Source organism: Hippopotamus amphibius, chromosome 8 (genome assembly GCF_030028045.1).
Source record: "Hippopotamus amphibius kiboko isolate mHipAmp2 chromosome 8, mHipAmp2.hap2, whole genome shotgun sequence".
NCBI lineage: Eukaryota > Metazoa > Chordata > Mammalia > Artiodactyla > Hippopotamidae > Hippopotamus > Hippopotamus amphibius.
In genome coordinates this window covers 75,717,257-75,743,053 of record NC_080193.1, presented here as the reverse complement: position 1 = coordinate 75,743,053, position 25,797 = coordinate 75,717,257, and the positions used below count along the sequence as shown (strand labels likewise).

At 44.9% G+C, this 25,797-nt stretch overlaps 1 protein-coding gene and 2 non-coding genes across 11 annotated transcripts in view; all 3 read left to right on the top strand.

The window, feature by feature from the left end:
- The window catches only part of ATG16L1 (autophagy related 16 like 1), a 36,885-nt gene extending 13,838 nt beyond the window's left edge, over positions 1 to 23,047 (top strand). For 5 of the 9 annotated variants that reach the window (XM_057744894.1, XM_057744887.1, XM_057744891.1 and 2 more), the window contains 12 exons: positions 1,850 to 1,936; positions 2,612 to 2,668; positions 3,546 to 3,648; positions 6,459 to 6,564; positions 10,400 to 10,470; positions 11,148 to 11,219; positions 17,776 to 17,896; positions 18,159 to 18,264; positions 20,209 to 20,358; positions 20,475 to 20,522; positions 21,380 to 21,481; positions 22,270 to 23,047. In XM_057744894.1, the coding sequence (XP_057600877.1) occupies positions 1,850 to 1,936; positions 2,612 to 2,668; positions 3,546 to 3,648; positions 6,459 to 6,564; positions 10,400 to 10,470; positions 11,148 to 11,219; positions 17,776 to 17,896; positions 18,159 to 18,264; positions 20,209 to 20,358; positions 20,475 to 20,522; positions 21,380 to 21,481; positions 22,270 to 22,363 (1,117 nt within the window). In that variant the 3' untranslated portion in view covers positions 22,364 to 23,047. The remainder of the gene's footprint in view (positions 1 to 1,849; positions 1,937 to 2,611; positions 2,669 to 3,545; positions 3,649 to 6,458; positions 6,565 to 10,399; positions 10,471 to 11,147; positions 11,220 to 17,775; positions 17,897 to 18,158; positions 18,265 to 20,208; positions 20,359 to 20,474; positions 20,523 to 21,379; positions 21,482 to 22,269) is intronic. The other 4 variants (XM_057744888.1, XM_057744886.1, XM_057744890.1 and 1 more) reach the window with 2 other exon arrangements.
- Positions 4,560 to 4,836, top strand: LOC130859738 (small Cajal body-specific RNA 6). The gene has a single exon (XR_009055292.1). It is a non-coding gene; the product is annotated as a small Cajal body-specific RNA 6 (non-coding RNA).
- LOC130859737 (small Cajal body-specific RNA 6) lies at positions 15,804 to 16,067 on the top strand. The gene has a single exon (XR_009055291.1). It is a non-coding gene; the product is annotated as a small Cajal body-specific RNA 6 (non-coding RNA).
- Positions 23,048 to 25,797: the final 2,750 nt, after the last annotated feature.

Here is a 25,797-nt window from a genome sequence, read left to right as displayed (position 1 = left end):
AGCAGAAACAGGTGACTGGGTGTAGAAAGGTCAAGCATCATGCCCCTGATCACACAGGAAGTGGCAGAGCCAGGGGGGAAACCTAGGGGTGTCTGACTATAATGCCTGTTTTTGGGGAGGGGGGGTGTTGTTGTTGTTGTTTTATTCATTTATTTTTGGCATTGGGTCTTTGTTGCTGCACACAGGCTTTCTCTAGTTGTGAGCAGGAGCTACTCTTAATTGCGGTGCTCCAGCTTCTCGTTGGGGTGGCTTCTCTTGTTGTGGAGCACGGGCTCTAGGCAGGCGGACTTCGGTAGTTGCAGCATGCAGGCTCAGTAGTTGTGGCTTGCAGGCTCTAGAGCACAGGCTCAGTAGTTGTGGCACATGGGTTTAGTTGCATGTGGGATCTTCCTGGAGCAGGGATGGAACCTGTGTCCCCTGCACTGGCAGGCAGATTCTTAACCACTGCACCACCAGGGAAGTCCCTAAAGGCCTGTTCTTAATCTCTGTTCTTCCCTAAGAGTAGAGTTTCTAGGTCAAAGGACATTTACATCTTTGAAAGGTTTTGATAGCAGGTTACCAGGTGCTGGTATTTTCTTGTGGTCCTAGGCCTGTGCACAGTTCCTAGTACCTTTCTGTACAACTCTATGTTAAACAAACTGTTTACGTAGGCTCAGCTCATGTTTGTTACTCTTGCCACCTCTGCTGTTCTTTTGTTACCCTTGTGTGGACACAAGTGACCCCCACACCACAACTGAGAAAAGAAAGCCCAGTCTGTTCTCTGTCTTCAGGCCCGCCTTTGTTCTCCTGTAATCCTGGCCAAGACTGGGTTCAGTTACACGGGATCCTAGAATCAATAGCCAAGGAAAATAAATTTACTTGAACTTGGTTTAACTTGCTTGGTAACAAGTTCTGAAGTATATATTTACATAATCCAGGTAATTAATCATGGAAAAATCTCTTTTTCAAGTTCTTATGAATCTGAACATTTGGTAATAAAGTCTTGGGTTATTAGATTTTGTTTACTTCACAAAGATTGCAACTTGGTAGGAGGCCATTAAGACCAAAATAATTACTTGCCTTCCCCCCAACCAGGAAAACGGGGGGGGGGGCGGATTTTAGAGGAGCAGAAAGGAGCGTGTTCCCGTGACTTGGTTATTTCATGTGTAATATGATGGACTCTCCAAATGTCAGAAACACCAAATACCCAGAGTTATGCTTAAACAGAAGCATCAAATACCCAGAGTCAAAAATGAGTTGTGTTTAGATTTCGCTTTCCTGTCTTCTGCTATTAAAGCAATGTTTGGAACTGGGTTGTTTATGCACCCATTGATTTCATTGCCCTTTAGCAGTCCATTTTCTCATTGACTTGGATCTTCTCCCTGTCCTGGCATTTTCTTGTGCACCAGAGCTGCCTCTAGCTGTCCTCTGTGCCACTCAGCCCATCTCCTGGGAACTGTTTCTTGGTGAGTGCTGTAGTCCAGTTGTTGGCATGCGGGAGCCCTTTAGCTACAAACCAGACTTCTGATGAGAAAAATCTACCTTGTACTGGTTATGTGGTTATTTCACAAGCCATTATTCATTGCTTTCCAAGTGGGAACTGTGTTTACACCTCAAACGATCAAAAGCTCACTTCTAACATTATTTTCAGTTGGAATTCTGGGTTTGATTTGAACAGATTGTTTCTTTAATATTGCTCAGATAGCAACTCCTTTTTCTCCGGAGAAGCCTTAAGCGCTTCTGTCACAGCCAAGTCACATAGGCCATGTGTGATCAGGAAGTGGTGTTGGTGTCAGCCTTTGCAGAGCAACTCATCACAAGGCTCCTCTTTAGCAGAATCAAAGACTTGGCCTCTTGCCCTTCTTTCCAGGGATGATGATATTGAAGTCCTTGCGGATGAAACCTCTGATCACACTGAGGAAACCTCTCCCGTGCGTGCCATCAGTAGAGTGGCCACGTAAGTAGACGGCTTGTGCCAGGAATGGAGAGCTCAAGTGGCAGCCCGGCTGCATGCAGGTGGGCAGGACCAGGGAACAGTGCGGTGCCCCCAGACCCCAGCTGGAACACACAGCCCCTCTTGCTCAACCATGGGGGTCGTGGGCTCCAGAGTGTCCCCATCTTTCTCAGGTCACCTCTAGTTAATAGGAGGCGAGCCATCTCTTAGTGCTACCAACAGCTGTGAAGAGAAGCAGAGAAAAATGTAGTGGCTTCCTGAAAGATGGGCCTTGTTAGGCGGAATGATTGTTCAGATCAAACTCTTTACTTCTTTTTAGGGCTCCAGGGTTTTGTTTTTTTTTTTTTTTTTTTTTTTTGGCCAAAGCAGGGCAAAAAGACTGGGATTGGTCATTAACCACTAGAAGTTGTTAGGTCAGTTAGTTCATCGTCTAAAGCATTATTTCCAGGGAAGTTAATTTAATGCTGGGGAACCGTATTTCTTTTGAAACTTCTGAGTTGGGTTTTCCCTCCTACCTTCCCACTGTTTTCTGGTGGTTCAATACTGTGAGGGGTTTCTCCGCTGGGGTTTGGGAACTCAGTGGGAAACACACTCCCAGGTACTTTTGTGGGCTGTTTTTGATTGATTATTTGGGCAAAATGTTTCTAAGATTTAAACCTATCCTCCCCTCCTCTTTAGTAAGCGACTCTCGCAGCCTGCTGGAGGCCTTCTGGATTCTATCACTAATATCTTTGGGTAGGTTAGAAAACCTTCACCTTCCCTTGTTAATATGTGTATAAACATACCTAAGTATATGTACGTGATTTGTTATCGTTCTTTAAACGTGCACCAGAATTTCAGTGCAGAGTATACAAATGCCTTAATTTCAGCTTTTCATTTAGCTTCTTCCTTTTTTCCTCAACTTCCTTTCTCTTAACCTCGCTGCGTGCTGATCTCTGGCCTTACCCTTTAGTCTGTCCGAGTCTCCCCTTTTGGGACATCACTCTCCTGATGCTGCCAGGTGAAAATATTATCCTCTCTTAGCCCAGCATGCGAGTGTGGGTCGTTGATAATGACGCTGATCACCGCTTCACCACCCCAATCATCACGTGTACATGTGCTAATAACCAGGCGCTTTGCATGTTCCTAGGAACGCCGCCAGCCCTCTGAGCCAGGCGAATAGGTTGAGCTCTTTGTACAGTAATCAAGCTCTGGTCGCTCTTTCTTTTGGCATGTGTTCAGCTCTGCCTTGACCACAAGTGTACGCTAAGGTTGCTTTAACCAGGCATAGGAATCATCTTAAAATAGTTGTACGAAAATACCAACGAGCTAGCAGTTACATTAAATTGAGAACATTTCTAGCGGTTTATTGATGGGGGTGACAGTTGTTCAGGATTGCTTTTCTGTGTTGAGTTTTGGAGTCAGTGAGTTAGTGAGAAGGAGAGTACAGGTAAGTGCTGGCTCTTTCCAGTTGTCACTGAGTGAGGATGCTTCTGATTTGGGGAATCATTCTGTGGTCTTGGGGGGTCTAGAAGGAAAAAGAAGCTATTGATAAAAGATGTCTTTGAATCCCTTCTGAGAGTGGACAGTAAGCCTGTGCAATCCTAATATTTTCCTTTATGTTACTTCTTAGGAGGCGCTCTGTCTCTTCCTTTCCAGTTCCCCAGGATAACATGGAGACTCATCCTGGTTCTAGTAAAGAAGTGAGGGTGCCAACGACTGCACTGTGTGTCTTTGTAAGTATGGTTTCTCCCCAAAACCCACCAAGCTTCATATGGAAACAGCCTGACAATTAAAGGAGCCTTTCTCCTACTGCACCTAAGCTTTCTGTTATTGTTTTATCTGTACAGAGCTGTCTGATAGAATCGATTATAGTTTAATAAGCAGAGCAGAACAGAATTTATTTACAACCACCTCTCTGTAATATAGGACTGTCTGAGAGAAAGGATGGGTAGCATGAGAGGATGGGGCAAAGGGAAAACTAATTTGGGATGGTGAGAAATTAGAGAAAAATTCATGTACTTGTTGTCACCAGTTGGCTCCAACTTAGAGTTTCTAGTCAGTGGTCTGTTTTGGAAGGTGAGTAGGGCAGCTCTTGGCTTCAGAATTTATACCCATGTCTGTGTGACTTCTGACCATTAGGAGCACATGGTTGGAAGCAGGAGATGCTGCTGGGCAGAAGCCACTGTGATACTACAGCTGTCAGCTGGAGTACGGAGCTGGGTCCTGGTACTAAAGGATAATCTGGGTCCCAGCTAGGGTAACTGATCAGACATGGGACCGGCCTGGGGAAATGTGGAGTCCCTGGCTCGGGGCTAGCAGAGGAGGGGGTGGGGAGTGGAACGGTAGAGCAAAGCCCAAATAGTTGGGCTAACTCTTAGATTGCCTGGGGTGCGTTAGAGGAGCCAACTTTCAGGGAGAGAAAGGCTTGCTGTAAAAATGGGATGGAGTTTATATGGGGAGGCTTTCAGTTCTAGGCATAAAGAGGAACTTTAATAGTTATTTCCATTCAGTGAACTGGCTGAGCGATTAGCCACCCTGATCATTGTAAAGAGAGTCCTGCCCTGATGAGGAGTCGGACGGGGGACCGTTAAGGCCCCTTCCCACTCCACTCCTGCGATTCTCGAACAGGCCTGGGCACCTCGGAGGTCGATGATGATTGGTAAAAGGTCTGATTGCACTTAATGTCACAGTCCCTTCCCTGCCCTCAGCTCCCAGCAGCCCATTTTTTTCCCTCCTATCACATTTGAGTCATGTGTATGGGGTAATGGAGCAGCTGATAATTTGGGATTCTGTCAGTGCGTGTTTCTGAGAGTGAGCAGTGCACAGCTGACAAGCATCCAACAGAACCAGCCGTACAGGAGACTGATGAGCGGCAGCCATGGGTGTGACGGTGCGTGATCTCAAGTTTTCAATCTGAGACCTCCTAAGTAGAAAGGTATCATCAAGGAGAAAATGGAGTTGTATGGAGGTAAAAAGTTTGATCACTTGTCAGACAGCTTTTCAGCACTGGGACACGAGAGGGTGGTAAGAAAACAGATCAAGCAAAGTAATAATAAATCGTGTTTATATTCCAGTCAGTTTATGAGTCACATTCTCAGCATTTCAAGCACCTTTTTTACTCCCAAGCAAATGTGAAGATCAGATTTTGTATTCTCAAAATGACCTTTTAGGCAAGTGATTGATAACTGGTTTAATGATCTAGTATTTATAATCCATGTGTTGTAGGCCCCCCCTTTTATTATGGAAATTTTCAAATATAAGCAGAATTAGAGTAAAAGAACTTCTGGGTACATCATCCTATCGGGAAGCTTCAGTTAGTCACATTTGCCAGTCTTATCTGCCCTCCACCCCCATACTTTTGCTGGAGCAATTTAAAGCAAATCTCATAGTATTTCACTCATAAATATTTCAGTATCCATGGTCTTCTATAGAGAGGAGATTATAGTCACATGTAGTGTTTTCTCTTCCCATTCTAGGATGGGGTGCTTCTTATTTGGTTTCCCTTTTCATCTTGAACACACGTGCCATGTTTTCAGGTCATGTGTTCCAGCGTGGATGCCAGTCTCAGACATTTCCCTGGGGAGAATTTACCTTCTCCCCAAACAACACTGAAGGCTAGTCATGGTCAGGCACAGTCCTAGTTCCCAAAACCTGCAGAAGTCCTTTTTCAATAGGTGAGCAGACTGAGGCTTCGGGAAGTTAAGAGACTTGGCAGAGGTCACACTGTTAGTACGTGTTAGTGCCGTACTGTTTCCAGAACTACATGGACGCCAACTGTAACACTGGTGTGTGGCAGTAGGACCAGCATCTACTCATGCTAGGACTCTCCATGTTAGGATGTATTCATATTAAGGAAACCAAAAAGGAAGACCTTTCTAAAAAAGAACACTTTTTTTTTTTGAGTCATGGGAAGTTGTGCTATACTTTAATTTGATATGTAGTTTAATATGTAGTATTAAACTGGACCAGAAGAGAGGCAGTTAATCATAGGCTTACTTTTCAGCTGTTAAGATTGTGAGAGAGGGACTTCCTGGTGGTCCAGTGATTAAGACTTTGCCTTCCAGTGCAGCAGGTGCAGGTTCAGTCCTTGGTCGGGGAGCTAAGTTCCCAGATGCCTCGCAGCCAAAAAAAAACAAAACGTAAAACAGAAGCAATATTGTAACAGATTCAATAAAGACTTTAAAAATGGTTCACATCAAAAAAAAATCTTTAAAAATTTCATAGTAGAATATAGATTGAAATTACATTATTCTTAGAAGAAATAAGTGCAAAGACAAACTTTAGGCAGTTAGTCTGCACAGATTTTGAATGCTTTTTAAGAAGGTTACACTATTTAAAAAAAGTGAAACTGTAACTATAAGAATTCAATGATAATAGAATCTTAGGAGACCCTGGGCTAGGAACCCAGGTTTGTGATTGGGTCCCCTCTTTAATGACAGCTGTTTAACCTTTGGTTAGGCATCCACAGTGTTCATCAGTATTAGGACCTTTCTTCTTGGGGAATGATAGGGATCGGGTTTGCAACAGGGCACTTGTCTTGCAGGATGCCCATGACGGGGAGGTCAACGCGGTGCAGTTCAGTCCGGGTTCCCGGCTCCTGGCCACAGGAGGCATGGATCGGAGGGTGAAGCTCTGGGAAGTGTTCGGAGGTGAGATCTCGCTGGAGTGAAAAACAGAAAGAAGCTGTGTTGGTGACATCTGGTTGGCCTTGGTTTCTCGCAGTCTTTGAATTGTTCATCTTCTTGAAACACAGTATTTTATGTGAGGAATCATCTGACTGAAGCATCATTACCCTCTCAGTTACCCTTTCCTGAGAGGGTAATAATGCTGAGTGAATGCTTGCTTGGGGTTTCCAAGTAGTGAATAGAGAATGCTGGTTACAGAATGCTAAGTTACAGATACGTTAGCATTTGTGTTTTCTCAGATACATCTTGATTAGGGGATCTTCCAAGATAGTACAGGTTTTAGAAGGAAAATAAAAAATCTTACAGTCACGGACTCTACAATTAAATTACACATCAAGCTGTGGTTTATGCATTTAATAATGCCAGTGGCCATAGCCTAGGAAAAAATAACTGACGTATCTAAGCTTGAGAATAAAAAGAAGGGTGTATCATCTAGGGGAATGTATTTAACAAATAGCTCATTAGACAAGGATTCTAAGATCAAGACTCAGTCTCTTAGATTAGGTGTTGTTTCAGGAGTGACCTCAGAGTACTCAAAATGGGATGGCATTAAAGCAGGAAATGAGAGTTAGCGAACCCTCTCCCAGAATTCTGAACATGGGCATAGCCCACTTTCAGCATTTTGATATTCAGTTAAATATATGTGTGTTTTTAATAAGGCAAGGTCAGGGAATTCCCTGTAAGTTCAGTGGTTAGGACTCTGGGCTTTCACTGCTAAAGGCCTGAGTTCAATCCCTGATCAGGGAACCAAGATCCCACAAGCCACATGGCGCAGCTGAAAAATAAATAAATAAATAAAGACAGACAGACAGACAGACAAGGTCAAAGAATAGGCTGAAGGGTTTTACGGAAACCACTTTGTCAGGTTTCCGAAGTTGCAGCACATACATGCTCACTGTCCAACAATAAATAGCCCATCACACCTTTCTCTGCTTCATTTCCTCAAATCCTTAAAATAGCCCTGTGAGACAGGTGAGTATCACCGCTGTTTGACAAATGAAAGCTCAGACACTACTTGATTTAATGTGGTTGATTATATGGACAGGGAGTGGTGAAACTAGGACCTGAGCTTGAGTGTTAAGACTAAATGCCGTGCTTTTTCCAGAACAGCCTCTGAGCTGTAGAGCTGCTGAAGAAGCATGTGTGTTACTACTTTTGATGTGTTTAGAGCACGAGCAATCTGTGGCTCTGTTTGCTAGAATACATTGTCGTATAAAGCACCAAACTTGTCTGCACTGGCCTTTGATTTTCGCGAAGATGATTCAGTACTTAAATCCCTGGCAGTTAGAGCTGTTTGAAGCCCATCAAAATTTGCAGTTTTGGGCTTTCTAGGTGGCGCATTGGTTAAGAATCTGCCTGCCAATGCAGGGGACACGGGTTCGATCCCTGCTTCAGGAAGATCCCACATGCCGCGGAGCAACTAAGCCCTTGTGCCACAACTATTGAGCCTGCGCTTTAGAGCCCTTGAGCCACAACTATTGAGCCCATGTGCTGCAACTACTGAAGCCCACGTGCCTAGAGCCTGTGCTCCACAATAAGAGAAGCCACAGCAATGAGGAGCCCACGCAGCACAATGAAGAGTTGCCCCCACTCACCACAACGAAGAGTAGTCCCCACTCACTGCAACTAAAGAAAGCCCACGCACAACAAAAAAGACCCAACACAGCCAATAAAAAAATTAAATTAATTAATTAAAAAAAGATTTCAATGGTCAAAAAAAAAAAATTTGCAGTTTTACCCGAAAACACCTTATGAATGTTAATTGCTGAGACTTACAAAACAATAATAAAACCATATCATTAATATAGATTTTGATAAAAATCTACACAGTCTATTTTGATTATGCCTTGCAATTAAATATGAATAGCACTAGAAATATTTTTGTTTTACTCTTTGGTCAGTAAAAACACCTATAAGAAAATTAGAGATACCAGCTGTTACCTCTTTGCTGTTGAAGAGAAAGTAAACACTAATTAAAATTAATACCGACATAATTTGTGCCAGAGCATAATTTGTTAATAAAATGAAAAAATTCTACTAGGTCTACAGAAATAACACAGAGTGTCTGGCAGCATTTTTTTTATAGTTTTCAGGACCAAATATCCATCATGTCCTAACTAATTATAGAACCTTTCCTCCACAAATGGCTTTCTTGGCCTATAATTTTTCCCTCTTGGCTAATATTTACTGAATCTTGGAAGAGACCACGTCCAAGAAGCCTTTTATGAAATAGTTTGGGGGTCCTGTTTTTTACCCTTCCACCACTTTCCACCCAGTAGGAACACCTGTCTTTGCTCATTCTGTCAAACACAGAAGCTCCATTGGGAATTATATAAATGCTCTTGATGTAGCCTCCCCAGGGCCTTTTAAATAAAAGAACTTTTAATAAGATCTTTGGTCTTTTCAGATCAATCTCTTACGTAGACTAGCACTTAGTGATCATTTCTTACATTTTGGCACTTTGTCGCCTGCCAAACAAATAGACCAATGTTTTAGGCATAAGCCAAAGAGATATTTTTTAGAAGTTGCAGTTGTATTTTTGTCTGTAAAGGTCTAATCTAAATAAAGTCCTTAATTAGTGGGTGTTGGCCTTTTTTTGACTTGTGAAAATCCATTGAAAGCTGGGATCTAGGGAAAGGCATTAACTGTGCCATATTTTGCAGATTATTCAGGGGCTCATCTGCCAGGTCAGTAGGCCTGGCCCTAAATGTAGTTGACAGCTCCAAACCAGTTTTGTGTTTTTTATGTTAGTTTTTTGTCTTTTTAATATTTATTTACTTACTTGGCTGCACCAGGTCTTAGTTGCCATAGTCGGGATCTAGTTCCCTGACCAGGGATTGGGAGGGTGGAGTCTTAGCCACTGGACCACCAGGGAAGTCCCCAAAATAGTATTTATATCATTATTATTAGCATCTAGAAATCCTAAGAGAAAAGGCTGTTCATTGAAATATGTATATATTCTGTGCTGCTATTTTATGTGTTTGATTTGATTGGTTCCCTGTTTTCCTGGCTTGTCTATATAGGTCATCCTTAAGATACCCTTTAAAAAGGAAACTTAATCACATCATCGAGACTTATACTGCCATCTTTAAAGTTTCCTTGCAGGTGACCAAAGCTGTCTGAAAACAGATTGCAAGGGTGTATGGCTGGGCCCATTGGTGAAGGAGGCTGGGCAAAGGGAGAGGGGAGCACTGGCAGGCGATTGGATTGCCAGAACCTTAGGTTCATGTAGATAAAGTGAACAGGTAAATTATAGAAACTCCAGACTAGTTTTGCTGGAATTCTGATGATTAGCCAGTTTACATAACTGTAAGTGAAAATTTCTTTTCTTACTTGGGTTCTGAAATTTTAATGGTCAGGTTCTACGAAAGTGATAGTTACATTGACAGATACTGATCAAACCCAAAGATGTATTTATGTAAATTAGAAAATTTTACTGAGAAATAAATAAACTCGGTCTCTAGGTTGACTGAGATGTTTTTAAATTCCCGTGCTTATCTTTTGTAAAGGGAATTGATGACACGAAATTTCTTAGAAAGAACAGCATAAGAACCCACAAGAAAATGCTGGGCTTTGCACCCACTTGTACATTCGTTGCTCTTGGAACCAACCAGCCGGATATTTTGGTCTCATTATTCCATTTGTCCTGCAACTTGATTCTGTAAAGATGTAGGAAAGCTGTTTTTGACCATGTGATTGGCTTCCATTGTGCTTCAAGTGCCTCGTTTTAATTGATATGTTGGCTTTACCATCTTTTTTTTTTTTAAGCCTTCCTTTCTTAATCTTTGTTTTTATGCAGACAAATGTGAGTTCAAGTGTTCCCTGTCTGGCAGTAATGCAGGAATTACAAGCATTGAATTTGATAGTGCTGTAAGTACCTAATATCAGTGGAAATGGGTGAGTTTAGAGGTTTTCAGAAATAATTTTAGACATCTGGTTCTTGAAATTTAAAAATAACTTATCTGGTTTCTCTGCTGTTTTCTGTCTTAATGTTAGAGGAGGCAGGTAGATTATAAATTCTGTGCTGATCAAGACCGTGTTGAAGACTGGGTAGGGGAGACAGGTCTGCTGTAACCCAGCCCATCAGCGTCTCCCCAGACTGATAAAGGCCCGGGTTTGGGCCGAGGCAGTGCAGGTGGAGAGGAGAGGGTCTAGTGAGATGTGCCAGAGACAAGCAGGGGGCATTTGGGAGGTGAGGCTGGGGAGACTTGGTGCCTCTGGGCTCTTGGGCTTGGACAGGTGTAGAGAATCAGTACATGCTGTTACTGAAGCGGGAGGTGGAGGGGAATAAACACAGGAGGACGAGTTCCATTTTGAGCTGGAGGTATCTATAGCCTACACGCGAGATTGAGCAGGCTCAGGAGAAAGGCCTGAACTTAACGGGGATTGATAAATTAACAGAATGCTGGTTATAATGGTATCCAGCTCAGGTGTACAGTTTTAGGCATCTAAACCTTCTTGGGCTTGATTATCGGGGAATTTGTATCAGGTGAACTGAATTCCTCTATTTGGGCTAACGTTTCTCCTCCTCCCCTTTATTCTTGTAGGGATCATACCTCTTAGCAGCTTCAAATGATTTTGCAAGCCGCATCTGGACTGTGGATGACTATCGGTTACGGGTAAGACCCGGTTAAGAGAATTAGTATGATCTCCAAACTTTGTGTGGTTGGTTATCAAAATGTAGAAATTGGCAGGTTAATTAGGAGAATTGTGTGTTGTCCTGAAAATCATGCTTTATTGCCCCTGCCTTTCCCTTTCCTCGTTAGGAAAATTGATATTACCACTTTACAGTCTTACTTTGTCTGATATCCAGTTGCGAAATATTTGCAGTAGGAGACCATCACATTCCCAGGAAAGACCTGGAACACTCCTATTCATAAGAACTAAATTTTTTGGTAGGTGTCAATTTTAGCTTAACTTCAGCTGTTTTAGCACCAGTGTGTAAGTTTTGTTTCTTAAGGACCCCAAGACTTAATCACCTCACAGAGTAGAGCTGGAAAGTAGGCTATAAAAGTACATGTGGATACACTTACGGTAGAGATAAAACAACTCAAAGCCAGGAGACAGGTGTATGGGAAAGTGAGAACAGTGGGATCAGATGTTGAAGAAATCTGCATCTGAACCCAGACTTGCTGAGAAGTCTCTTGGATTCCAAGACAAAGACAAAATTTGATGGTTATCACACTTTCCTTCTAATAGAAGACCTAGCTTAATTTAGAGACATGTTTTCCTCCTCAAGCTTGAAGCACCCTTCACATGAGCTCATTAAATACAGGCTACTGCAAGATGAGGTGGAGGATTTACTTGACATTGGTAGGCATTTTACCCCCCAGAGAAATCTTGCCACAAACTTGTGTCAGAGGGCATGAAAAGCAGAGGGCATGATGTTAAGATGAACTTCCTAAAGATAAATCTGCAGGGAGGTGGGGAGCTACAATAGGATGGTCCTTTTGGTCACTTCTGATGGTCTGATTCGATGGTGCGGGGATGCAGCTAGAAGAATGGTCAGAAACACACAGTTCACTCATCACTTGGGCTTTCCATTTTCTTGAAGGAGCTGTATAGAAAATGGCCAGTGTTAGATGCTAACTAATACCTAAAGGGTGGTTATTCTTGATTCTTAGTTGAAAGAGGATCCACATACAGAGATGAGATGCGAAGATGATGAAGATTGTGTTCTTTTCTGAAAGCTGAAGGGCCTGCCTGGTGTTCTTGTTGGAAGGAAGCAACAGGGAGGTGGACTACTGGATGCCTGCGGGCAGGGCTGGACTCCCCTTGGGCGACAGTTCACAGCCGTTCAAGCATTTGAACAAGTTCTCAGTTGAAACCCTATAATCCTGCACCCTAAGTGTGGAAAAGGTCCCATGTAACAGCCTGGCCTGATCTCCTGGCAGTGTTACAGTCCATCCCGTGTCATGCCTTCTCTATGTAACCATCAGTTGTTTAGCAGAAATTTAAGACAGGGTTGAATACTTCTGCAGTTGTTAATTTGCCTAAAGGAAAGGGGCTTTTACCCGAGTGGCTTCTGTGTGTTAGACCCAGTAGCCGGGTATGTTATGTACGTTACTGCTTTTAATCCTCAGGGCGATCCAGATCAGGTCGGTACAAGGGGAAACTGAGGCTCAGCTAAGCCCGCAGAATTGCCTGGAGTCACACAGTTAACAAAAAGATGAGACTTTGGATTGAAGCCTGTGCTCTTTCCTGTGTTCAGTTGACCTGGATTATTCTAGACTGAGATACAGTAACACTGTCTAGTTAGTGAAGAGGGATATATAGCCTTCCTTAGGTTTTAGGCCCTTAGAGGAGTAAAGCAAGGAGTGGAGTGTGGGATTGTACTTTTAATCGGTAGAAGCCTTCTAAACAGGTAGGCGTCAGCTTTTAGGTCTGAAATAAGAAGGGGCCCTGGAGGTGGAGATAGACCTGGATGACAGCGGTCACAATGTTGGAAAATGTTTTCAAGTGAGCTGGTTTGCAGAGGTGGGCGAGTCTCACCCAAGAGGGTGCTGGAGCACCAGGCTGTGGTGCTGGCAAGCTGGGGCTGGCGCCAGGGCTGCAGCCTCCTTTGCTGGACCAGCTGGCTCGAGGAGGGGGCTCTGGTCTGCTCACAGCTGTGCCCTGTCACTGCTAAGTTTGTGAAGGAGATCAGGAGGCCTCCATTCCCACAGAAACCACTTGAACCCTTATCAGGGCCCAGGAAGTAAGCAGGCTCCCTGTGTAGGAGGCCCTGGCTTCTACTGAGACCCTAGTTTACAGAGGATATTGGAGGTCGTGGATGGGCATCCGTGTTCTGAAACTCGAGATCCAAGCCCTGGTCAGTGTCTCCTCAGCTTGAGGTGGGTGGTGTTGGGCGAGGCCAGAATGCAGGAGCGGCTGGTCGAGTGCTTGCTTTAAATCCTAGAAACTGCCTGGTGTTGAGAGGGGCCCATTCCAGAGGACTACTTTCAGTACAGGGTGTTTTCAACTCCCTTAAAAATCTAAAAGATTAATGCAAAACTGAGGAACTGGGTTGAAGAACCCATCTTGCTCGCTTCTCTAATGCTAGTGTGGAGAAGTGGCCTCAGTTGAGAACTGGCTTTCAGATGATGGTTTTTATTTCAGAAACCTCCTTATCAAGTTTTGCATTTTTCTGAGGTCACTTGTCTTTGGTTGGTTTTAATGGCAGCTGCCTGCATGGTGGGCGGCCCTTAGGGTCTGTCCTGTGGCACCAGGGTACCTGTGCAGAGCCTGAGGGAACCCGTGCCCCATCTCTTAAAGAGGAAGATAAAAACCTTAAAGTAGTGTCAGAAGTTAAATATTAACTATTAACAATAAATATCAAAAACACCAGATGGGTGAAAGAATTTGAAATAAATCTGATCCACTTAAAATAACTTAAAAATCAGTTTTTAAGTGATGAAAGTGAGTGCTTGCAGGAGGCTAAGTTCCCTACCATTGAGAGCATGGAGATGGAGCTGGTCAGCCTCAGGCAGGTCCGGTCTGGCTGGGTTTCCACCAAGAACAAGATAAGCAGAAATCCAGACGTTTTTGAAAGCAAGGCAACACGTGTGAAGAGCCAAGAAATAAAAACATTCTTTATTGCATTAATCCAACAGTTTCATTCCAGGAAATAAGTCAGGAGAAAGCCGTGTACTCATAGATGTTCATTGCAGCATCATTTGTGATCATGAAACTTTTAAAGGGATGTAGGTGTCTGCTGGCCAAGGAAATTTCAATTAGATTGTAATCTCCTTGCTTGAAGACTGTTTAGCTGTTATAGAGTAATTACAGAAACTCCTAAGGAGGGTGGTACAGAAAGGAAGAGAAAGAATGCTGTCAACCGTGTGCCTTGTGCACAGGTCACCTTCCTAAACAGGGTGAGGAAGAGGTTAGTCTTTTACAGACGTCAGAGACCCAGGATGTTGGGGCCAAACAGTGTGACCCCAGAGCCCGTGTATTTTCAGCTGTCACATGAAATACTGCTTGTGCTATGAAGTTAAAAATGCAGTGGATAAATTAGTAGGGGTATTTTCACGTGAAATCTATGAAAATATTAATGTGCTTTGAAGTAAGCAAAATGAGGCCATTTTCTTTTTTTTATATTTATTATTTTTGGTTGCATTGGGTCTTCATTGCTGCATGAGGGCTTTTTTCTCTCTAGTTGTAGAGAGCAGGAGTACTCTTCATTGTGGTGCAGTGGCCTCTCTTGTTGCGGAGCACAGGCTCTAGGTGTGCGGGCTTCAGTAGTTGCAGCACGCAGGCTCAGTAGTTGTGGCATGTGGGCTCAATAGTTGTGGCTCACAGGCTTAGTTGCTCCATGGCATGTGGGATCTTCCCAGACCAGGGATTGAACCCATGTGCCCTAGATTGGCAGGCGGATTCTTAACCACTGCGCCACCAGGGAAGTCCCAAAATGAGTGCATTTTCATCTATGTTTGTGAAATATGATTTTACTTTTATGTTAATAGTAAGAAAGAAAACTGCATGTACACAAAACCTAATTTTTTGATGAAATAGAAGTACCTACACAAGATTTTGGTCTCTCCCCGTGGTTTGTGCAGATTGGATGATTTATACTGAGCATTATTCCTATACTATATTTAACATAAATTTTGTTGCTAGAGCTTTCTTGATCTTCCAGAAGGATCAGTGGGAGGTTGTCACACAGCTACAGCACAGCTGCCACCTAGCTGGCCGCAATTGTAATAAGATGCAGTTCCAGTTGCAGAGAGGTTTAAATGTGAGAGGAAGGAGGTTTGGAATCCCTGCAAACTTCTGCATCTGAAAGGGGAAGTACATGTGGCCCTGAGTTTTCTGTTCCTGTACTAAAGTGGAGTTGTTCTCCTGAGCAAAGAGGAAAGGTTGGTTTCTAAAATGTTAACTCTAAACTGTGAGGTCTCAGCTTTGGGAGTTGGGGTTGAAACCCAGTAAGTTAGCAGTTGTAGTAAGTATATTAGGGTCTTTTAAAAGCTGCTAGGGGAGGGGATGGGGAGGAGGATTCCCTGGCGGTCCAGTGGCTAGGACTCCACACTTTCACTGCTGAGGGCCCGGGTGCAGTTCCTGGCCGGGGAACTAAGATCCCACAGGCTGTGCAATGCAGCCCCGCCACCCCACCCCACCCCCCAAAAAAAGCCTTTTTTTTTTTTCCTTCTTTTAATTAGAAAGAAAACATTAGTGAGTACCTGAATACCTTCTGAGCCTTTGAGGTTTGAGCACACAAATGTGTTGGTCCATACTGAAGAGTAGGCAACGTGCTGACTCCTCAGGTCCCTTCCTAGCATCGTCACCATCCCCAGCTGCCTCTCTCCCAGTGGGCTCCAGTAGTGCTGTGGTGGGCAGAGGATGCTGACATTCGGTTATGACCCGGTTCTGCTTTCCTTGGCAGCCCAGGGAAGACGCCATGGTTGGCATGCCACAGCTGGTCACGAAAAGGTTTGATTGTTGGGAATGCTGCTCTCTGTGGTTATGATGTGACATTGCAAGCTGAGACCTCTGATTGAGAAATCTCTAGGAGTTTTAATTGCTTATTTAAAGAGTCCTCATGTTTCCTTTTATAAATTATGCTTCCAGTGGACCTGTCTATTCTGACTTTAAATAGGAAATTGACTTTCAGAGGCTTTGGTAAAATCCAGGATTTAAAAATTTTGTAATTTGATATAATTCAGACTTACAGAAAATTGCAAGAATAGTACACACAGGTATCTATAACAGCTTATTTCAAGAAGGTCTTCTGACTGCCCCTCCCTGCTTTTTAAATTGTGTACTTAATAGCTTAAAATGTGAATAGCCTCAATAAAGGATACAGATTCAGGAAATTTCTACCTGAATTTTTTAAACACTTGGGAGGAGAAAAACGTTTTTTTCCTATAACATGAGATTAATGTGGCAGCACAAATCTAATAATGTTAAATCGATACCATTAGTGTATACATTTTCCATTTCATTGGCTAATAAGACTAAATATAGGTATCCTGTTTATCTGTATTCTGTATACTTTCTTTAGTAGAGCCTTTATTGAGTACTTTATTATACATTTTTTGTATATGCTTTTTTTTTAATTGAAGTATAATTGACCTACAATACTCTGTTAGTTCCAGGTGCACAACATAGTGCTTTGTTATTTCTATACATTATCAAATGATCACCATGGTAAATCTAGTTACCACCTGTCACCAAAGTTATTACAATATTATTAACTGTATTCCCTGTGCTATACATTTCATCCCTGTGACTCATTTATTTTGTAACTGGAAGTTACCTCTTAATCTCGCTCACCTTTTTTACTTATACCCCCAGTCACCCCCCACAACCACCAGTTCTCTATGTCTGTGAGTCTGTTTCTGTTTTGTAAGGTGTTAATTTGTTTTTTAGAGTCTGCATATAAGTAAAATCATATGGTATTTGTGTTTCTCTGACTTATTTCACTTAGCGTAACACCCTCTAGGTTCATCCATGTTGTCACAGATGGCAAGATTTCATTCTTTTGTATGACTAAGATTCTATTGTATGTATTTACGGGGTCTTCATCCATGTCTGTCAATGGACACTTGGGTTGCTTCCATGTCTTGACTGTTGTGATTTATGCTGCAGTGAAAACAGGGGTGCATATATCTTTTCAAATTAGTGGTTTTGTTTTCTTTGGAAAAATACACAGAAGTAGAATTGCTGGATTGTACAGGGTTTCTATTTTTAATTTTTTGAGGACCCTTCATATTGTTTTCTGTAGTGGCTGCACCAGTTTGCATTTCCATCAACAGTGTAATCTCATTGTGGTGTTGATTTGCATTCCCCTGATGATGAGTGATGTTGAGCATCTTTTCATGTGTCTGTTGGCCATGTGTATGCCTTCTTTGGGAAAATGTCTATTCAGGTCCTCTGCCTGCTCCTCCCTTATTTTGAGGATGTGGTCATGTGAAGTTTGTACTGTGGTGTTGGATCTTTTATTTATTTATTTTTTATTACCTTTTTTTAGTTTTGTTTGTGGTGGGGGATTTGTCCTCTTTCTCTCGGGACCTCACCCCTGGGCAGTACCCAGAGACCGGCTTTCTGGGTGTCTCCCTGAGCTGCTCTTCCTTTTGTCTCTGAGTGTTCTTGACTGCGTCTCAGGGTGTTTGGAGAAGCTGGCTCCCTGACAGTGTGCTGCTGAGTCTCCCTGCACGGCGCTCCGGAGGCTCACCGTGGCTGTGTTCTCTCTCCTAGCACACACTCACGGGACACAGCGGCAAGGTGCTGTCTGCCAAGTTCCTGCTGGACAATGCGCGTATTGTTTCTGGAAGTCACGACCGGACCCTCAAACTCTGGGATCTACGCAGCAAAGTCTGTGAGGAAATTCAGTCTCTCTGTGTCTGTGAATGATTAGATAGTAACCACGGAGGTTTGTTTCCGTGTTAAAGCCTGCATTTAGTGGTACACTTGGAATTTCAAGTCCAGTCTCATGCTGAGTGGTGCTGATGTAGTGACTGTTTTTCAAGTCTGAAGTTTCATTTAAATAAGTGTTTCTGATTAGGGTGAGAGGGCAGCAATGTAACTGCACAGCCGCAGGAGGGCCTCTGCTTGGTTACTCATGTTCGGTTTTCTTTCAGGCATAAAGACGGTGTTTGCGGGATCCAGCTGCAATGATATTGTCTGCACAGAGCAGTGTGTGATGAGTGGACATTTTGACAAGAAAATTCGTTTCTGGGACATCCGGTAATGCACCCAAGAGCTTGGTGAGGAGGCAGATGGGAGGGTCTGTACGTGGCAGAACTGTGATGGTGTCTTGTGTATTGGGTTGTGTTTTTACAATTCCTGGATAATGGCAGAAATGAGCTTCAGTCCACATTGTCTTCCCAGTTTGAAATTCTTTACCCTGAAACAGATTTTCACATTCAGCAGTCACCTCTGAGCATGCCCTATGTACTTACTAGTCACTTTACTAGCTGCTAGGTAAACAGGTGAACAGCTAGGTTGTTAGGTGGTTTCAGGTGTAATCGGGAAGACAGACACACAGGTCTGCAGGGTGTGCTGAAGTCGGGCCAGGTGCCCTTGTCCAGGGGTGTTAGAGACCATCCCTCAAGATGAATCTTGAGAAGTGAGTAGGTTTCACGTTGCAGAAGAGCCACTGAGAGACATTCCCGGCCAGAACAGGGCAACCTGGCAGGGCAAGTCAGGTGAGAGCAGATGAGGCTAATAGGGTGGGTGGGATCAGATTGCCGCAGGCTTTGGATGCCATTGGTGAATGACTTGATCTCATAAGCCACTGGGTGTTTAGCTTTATGAGAGTCTGATGGGTTACGTTGGTGGCAGTTTTAGAGGGTGTGTTGGGGAGCAGGAAATCAGTAAAGCATTGAGGATCTGAACTCAAGGCAGTGGAGGGGAGGGATCATTTCAAGGGAGGATTTGGATAGAGCTTGTTACAAGTTGAATGTGGAGGGTGAGGAAGGGGGAAAGTGGAGCAAGATAGAGATTTAGGAAGAGGATGCAGTGAACATGTTCAGAAAAGGACATTAATTTGAGGTCTCTAATGGACATTTGGAGAAACAGCAGAATTTTTGAGAGATTGGCTGGGAGAAACAATAAGAAGTCCTCACAGGAGGACTTTGAAGACGTGAGCGTGGATTGATCAGAGCTGGCATGTGAAGCAATAGGAGGGCAGCACTTAGGGAGCCGCCCGAGGAGAGGAGAGGAGACTGGCCAGAAAGGGGAGGAAAGCTGGAGTCCTGGTGATGGGCCAAGGTGGGGGGAATAGAAGAGGCAGGAGTCCAATTAGGATGAATCCAGTTGGTTAGGAGGTAGGTAATTGGTGGTTACTTTCAGGTGTGCTGGTTGGCTGACATTTGAGCCGGAAATTTGAAATTTGAGAGCTAAGCTGGTTGTTAGAAGTCTCCTGGTCTACCCTCTAATTTGGCAGATGAAGGCCCCAAGTCCCAGGGAGGTAGAGCGGCAACAATAAGATAAACTCTGTTACTTCGTTATGGTTTGAGATAGGAAATCACTTCATTGAAAGTCTACAACAGAACGACTCCAGAAGGGTCTGCACCTCCTTTGACTCTTATCACCGACAGGACCCAGCCTAGGATTGCTGTGCACAGACCTGGGCATGGACCGCAGCCCAAAGGAGAACAGGGAGAGGAGAGGGGCTGCCAGGGTACCCCGGTTTCACGTCTAGAGTCACCAGGCTGCGTTGGAGGGTCCCCGAGCTGGACCTTGTATGGCAGGAAGCCTGGAGAGTCCACACATTTGTCCATATAAGGCAGCCCAGACCCACTAAATCAGGTTTACGTCCCTTTGGATAAGTTGAAATGATAAAAATTAAAGTAATACTAAATAGCAGCTCTGCTTAGTTCATGCCGATCAGAAGCTCTGATTGGCAGTTACTGTATCATTTCAGAAATGGGCAAGGAAATTAATTCTTACCAGTTTAGTAGTACTCACAACTACTGATAAAATCCATTGATGGGAAAATAATAAAAACCATGGCTGAGGTTATCTTTGTGGCGTTGGGAGCACTTTCACTGGCCATGGAGAGTGTTGCATTGTAGTTGAACTGCCTTTTCTCCTTCCTCCTTCCATCCACGGCGTGCCATCCTGGTTGAAACAGGGAAGTTCTGGCCTCTGTGTTATATTTTCTCAGACTTTCCGTCTTTTTTGTAGATCAGAGAGTATCGTCCGAGAGATGGAGCTCTTGGGAAAGATTACTGCCCTGGACTTAAACCCAGAAAGAACTGAGCTCCTCAGCTGCTCCCGAGACGACCTGCTAAAAATTATTGACTTACGAATAAATGCTGTCAGACAGACATTCAGGTAACTGAAGACACTCTGGTTGGGTTTTGTTAGAGTCTTGCTGATTTTTTGCGGGTTGTGAGAAGGCCTGAGTGGTGTGGGATCTGGGGGTGACAGTGCCCTGTCGTTTGTTTCAGTGCCCCTGGCTTCAAGTGCGGCTCTGACTGGACGAGAGTTGTGTTCAGGTTAGTGGCAATGCTCCTCCTGTCCCGCCCCTGTCCCGCCCCGCCCCCAGCGTGGTGCACCTCAAAGGTTAGAGCAGAGGCTCTTCCCATCGGTAAAATGAGCTAAATCTCTAGTGTGTCTCCACGTGAGAGGGTGTCCAGGAGCGAGACTGCATGTTCAGCCCTAGAGCTCATTGTCACTGTCTCCTTCCTCTCTGAAGTGTCCCTTTGGTGATGGCGTGAAAGTGTGTGCCAAACCAAAAACTGCTGGTAGCTCTTTGGTCTGTTCTGGGTACATCAGGTTCACCTCTCTTTACTCATTTACATAAGAGCTCTTTGAGAGCCTTCGGGGGACGGGTGGTGTCCCCTGGAAGAGAGCAGAATAGGCTCTCTGGAAAGGGGATGATTTCCCTTTCCTGTTCTCCCTTCCAAGCATGGCTATTCTCCCAAATACATTGCTATGGTTGGTGCCAATATTGTGGAGAAGCTTCTCCACAGTCGATGCTTCCTTCCTTTTCTACTTTCACTGAACCACATAACCAGGCATTCCATCGACTGAAAGAAACCCTTCACCATTGGGGGTTGACTTAGACCTCCCTGTGTGCTGTGTTTGAGTCTGAAGACGATTAGGGACTTGTTGCCCTGAAAAGTAAAGCAGTGGCTGCATCTTCCATTAGCTGGTGAGGCCGGATAATAGGGTGAAGCAGCTTTGGCCAAAACGGTTGTGAATAGCATCTTCTTGTTTCTGGGTACTCAGGAATGGTCACGTGCTTAACTTGTAAGTACAGAGTAAACATGACATCCTGGGGAGGGGTCCATGAAGACGCCGAGTTGGGCAGGGGTGGTAGACACCGTTTCTTGTCTTATGCATCCTCCAGCCCTGACGGCAGTTACGTGGCAGCAGGTTCGGCTGAAGGCTCTCTGTACATCTGGAGCGTGCTCTCCGGGAAAGTGGAGAAGGTCCTTTCAAAACATCACAGGTAAGATGTCAGCCCCTCTGAGGTTGTGAGCAGGCCCGTGACTTCATCCCAGGGGTCATATCCTCTTCAGGCATGGACCCAAGTAGACCTCATGAGGGCAGTGTCTGCTCACGTGCCCTGCTGTGAGCCAGGTCAGTGGAGAGAAGCTGGGCCGTTCTCACCATGTGCAGACAGCAATGTTCTGCTTATTTATACTACAGAACATTCCAGGTAGAGCAGGTGGAGTCGCGTCCACTGGAGAAAGGTCAGAGCCCCATGTTCTGTCTCCTTCATCATGTGGCACCTCCTCCCTTCCTCCTGCCCCTTCACTGCTCTCCTTCCTCTCTGCCTCTCCTTCTCCCTTCTAAGTCCCTTTCCTCGGTAAATTGCTTGTAAACATCAATTTTCACATATTTTTTACTGTCCCCAAGGCTCCTTTGTCTCTCAGCTTTGTTCTGTCCCCCAAGCCCAGCTGCTACTTAGAACGCAGGCCCAGGGCCCTCAGGTCACCTCTCCCTGCACTTGCTTCTCCCGCTGCTCAGCCAGTCGCCCTGAGATGCTGCGATGTGGCTCACTCAGAGCTGCTCCCTGAGGGTAAACTTGATAAGGCCTGACTCCTTTCATTCCAGAACTACCTCCTAAAATCAAGGCAGGGTTCCTCCAAGTTCTTCTGCTCTGTAAGCGCCTGCCTGTGAGCGGGAGCCACCCTGGCGAGTGACACGGGCTACGGGACAGGCCTGACTCCCTGATTGTGAGGGAGCGCGGCACTCAGCTCACTAGGTCTCACCTGCGTTCCTCTCCCTTTGAAGCTCCTCAGTCAACGCGGTGGCCTGGTCGCCTGCCGGCTCCCACGTCGTCAGTGTGGACAAAGGAAGCAAAGCTGTGCTGTGGTCAGAGTATTGACGGCACCTCGTCAGGAGAGAGCGGATCAGACGCCGGCGGAGCACGCGGGCCCCACAGCTCTGTCCTGGCAGATGGCGCGTGGGGTGTGGCTTTGACCTCCAGAGAAGAGCTCGAGCTGTGGGGTGCAGTCGCCTGCCTTTGAGGAGGGCTCCTGAGGGTCACAGCTGAGGTCTCATGGCCGAAGGAGTAACAGTGAAAGCAGCCTAACGCTGCGGTCACTCAGCAGAGGTTCAGGTTCTTGCCCTGATTCGAGTGGGAAACACTACTGGCTCTGATCTTGCATACCTCAGCGGGGGGAGCGCAGGCACCCGCTGGTGTCCTCCCTGAGCGGCAGTGCCAAAAACGCCCCCCACCCCGGGGTGCTGGTCCTCCCCCTGTGCTTTCTCCCGTCCTCCCAAAGTCGGTTCTGGCCTCATGCGTGTCCTTTCACCTGGGGTCATTTTCCCAGGGGATGTGCTTTAATCATTGGAGTAACGGAAACCCAAACAGGATTACCCCTGCCCTCAGCCCACAGGGACTGCCCTGACTTCTGAGGCAACAGCAGGACTGTGGTCCTTCCTGCTGCTCTGTGTCTTTATTATGAGGCTCTTACTCTGATCTCATCTGATCACTGTTGGAATTTCCATAGATCTCCTAAACTGTTCTTATAAAGCAACTGTTCTGCAAAACTCCCTCCCCGCCCCCCCCCCCCCAACAAGTCTACATATCTATCTCTTGGTCAAGAAATAAATCTCAGTTTGGTTTAAAAAAAAAAAATTGGGTGGGGGGGTAGGAGGGGAAGTGCAAAACCCTTTTCCCGGAGAAGTGGTTGAGCTGCAGAAGTAAAGACTGTATTCCCATATCATCTGTGACTTCCCAAAAGGTGGTCTGCTGCCTCCTTCCCGGCTCTGCTGGGGTTACAGTTGCCGGTGGTGTGGGATTGGAGGCCTCAAGTGTATTACTCTGGAGCCAGTAGTTCCGGGTCGCTGCCCCTTTGCCAAGCCTACGTGCAATACCCCCTCGGTGCTTTAGTGCAGGAAGCCCATTCCAGGACGCATGGGAATGCCATCTTTAGAGTTCGGGACTTCTGATGAAGGCCGGGAAAAAACTGGCCTATGCATTTTTTTTTAAACATTTATCTTTACCATCTTACTTGTTTATAAAATTTTAGTTCCTTGAGTGACAGAAACACCCATATTTTTATCACTTATTCATTTGCACTTTATCTTTTTTCCTTGCAAACTTGTTCTCTGAACAGTTGTGGGGGCGAGGGCTAGAGCAGGGTGAGGAGGGGGCGCCCTCTCCCTCTTTCCCCTGCCCTTGCCTCCCTTTTTCAGTTCGCTGTTCAGAGAACTTGTGTTGAGAGGAGTTGAAATTCACAGGCCAGGGCACATCTTTTATTTATTTAATTATGTTGCCCAACAGAACTTGATTGTAAATAAAAAAGAAATCTGTTATGTACTCTTCAAACTCCTGCCTCTTGGTAGTTATTTTATTCTTTACCCTTAAGGGCAAAAAGCTGTTTCTTTCTTTTGTTTTCCTGGTATTCATTCATTTGTAAATAATAGCTAATGCTTTCTCAGTACCTTTCCTCATTGTTCATCATTTAAGCCCAAGTTATGACTGTCCATAAGCATCAGCGTTCCAGTTTAACGTCCTTTGCAAATCTTAACTGAAACTATAAAAGGGTCGGGTCTCTGGAATTCCGGCAGCTGTGCTGTCTGCTCCACGCTGTGGCGGCACAAGCTGCTGGCCCCTCCACTGGAAACTTTGTCCATGGGATTGATAGTGAACTCTCTGTGTCTCCCAGGCTCCAGGCCTCTTCTTTGCTGAAGGGAAATGAATTTCCCCATTGAGGAGTGATTTATTCCTGGCAGCTCAGATATAGCAGGCGGCCTTGTGCCATAATAAATTAGGGTCTCCCTGGAATATCCTCCACCCCCAATGACCCTCTGTCCTGTCCATTACCACACAGTAGCCTAGCAACTTGAGTCAGGATTCCATCATGACCTGAAGTCTCAGGCAGCCAGCAATCTCCAAAAACCAGAAGGAGAAGAGTTCGTTGCAGTCACCTTCAAGGAGGTAAGTCATTCTTCAAAAAGGCTGAAAGTAAACATTGGAGTAGCCTCTGATTATCCTGTTTTCTTTGACCTTGGAGGGAAGCAGGACTGCTCTCTGCTTTTAACAAAGATGTTTCGGTTTGAGACCCATCCACACTGTAAAGCTGTCTTCAGGGGACTTCCCTGGTGGCGCAGTATCACCTCACACTGGTCAGAATGGGCATCATCAGAAAATCTACAAACAGTAAATGCTGGAGAGGGTGTGGAGAAAAGGGAACGCTCCTGCACTGTTGGTGGGAATGTAAATTGATACAGCCACTATGGAGAACAGTATGGAGGGTCCTTGAAAAACTAAAAATAGAGTTACCATATGACCCAGCAATCCCACTGCTGGGCATATACCCAGAGAACACCATAATTCAAAAAGACACATGCACTCCAGTGTTCACTGCAGCACTATTTACAATAGTCAGGACATGGAAGCAACCTAAATGTCCATCAACAGATGATGGATAAAGAAGATGTGGTACATATATACAATAGAATATTACTCAGCTGTAAAAAGCAAGGAAACTGGGACATTTTTAGAGACATGGATGGACTTGGAGACTGTCATACAGAGTGAAGTGAGTCAGAAAGAACAAATACCGTATATTAACACATATATGCGAACTATAGAAAAATGGTACAGGGCTTCCTAGGTGGCGCAGTGGTTAAGAATCCACCTGCCAATGCAGAGGTCACGGGTTTGATCCCAGCTCCAGGAAGATCCCACATGCTGCGGAGCAACTAAGCCCGTGTGCCAAAAAAAAGAAGAATGGTACAAATCAACCGGTTTGCAAGGCGGAAATAGAGACACATGTAGAGAACAAACATATGGACACAGTGGGGAAAGTGGGGAGGGTTGGGGGGAATGAATTGGGAGATTGGAATACCAAATTGTACGCTCTAAATATATGCAGTTTATTGTATGTTAACTGTATCTCAATTAAAAAAAAGAATCCACCTGCCAGTGCAGGGGACACAGGTTCGAGCCCTGGTCTGGGAAGATCCCACATACCACGGAGCAACCAAGCCTGTGCACCACAACTACTGAGTCATGTGCTGCAACTACTGAGCCATGTGCCGCAACTACTGAAGCCTGCACGCCTAGAGCTCATGCTCCACAACAAGAGAAGCCACCACAATGAGAAGCCTGCGCACCACGATGAAGAGTAGCCCCTGCCCGCTGCAACTAGAGAAAGCCCATGCTCGGCAACACAGCCAATAAATAAATAAAATTAAAAAAAATAATTTTTAAAAAAGAGAAAGCTCTCTTCGGGTCATCTGACGGCCAAGGCTGAATTAGGTATGGCTTCTACTGGATGCAGCATGCTTCCATCCAGCTCACAGTCT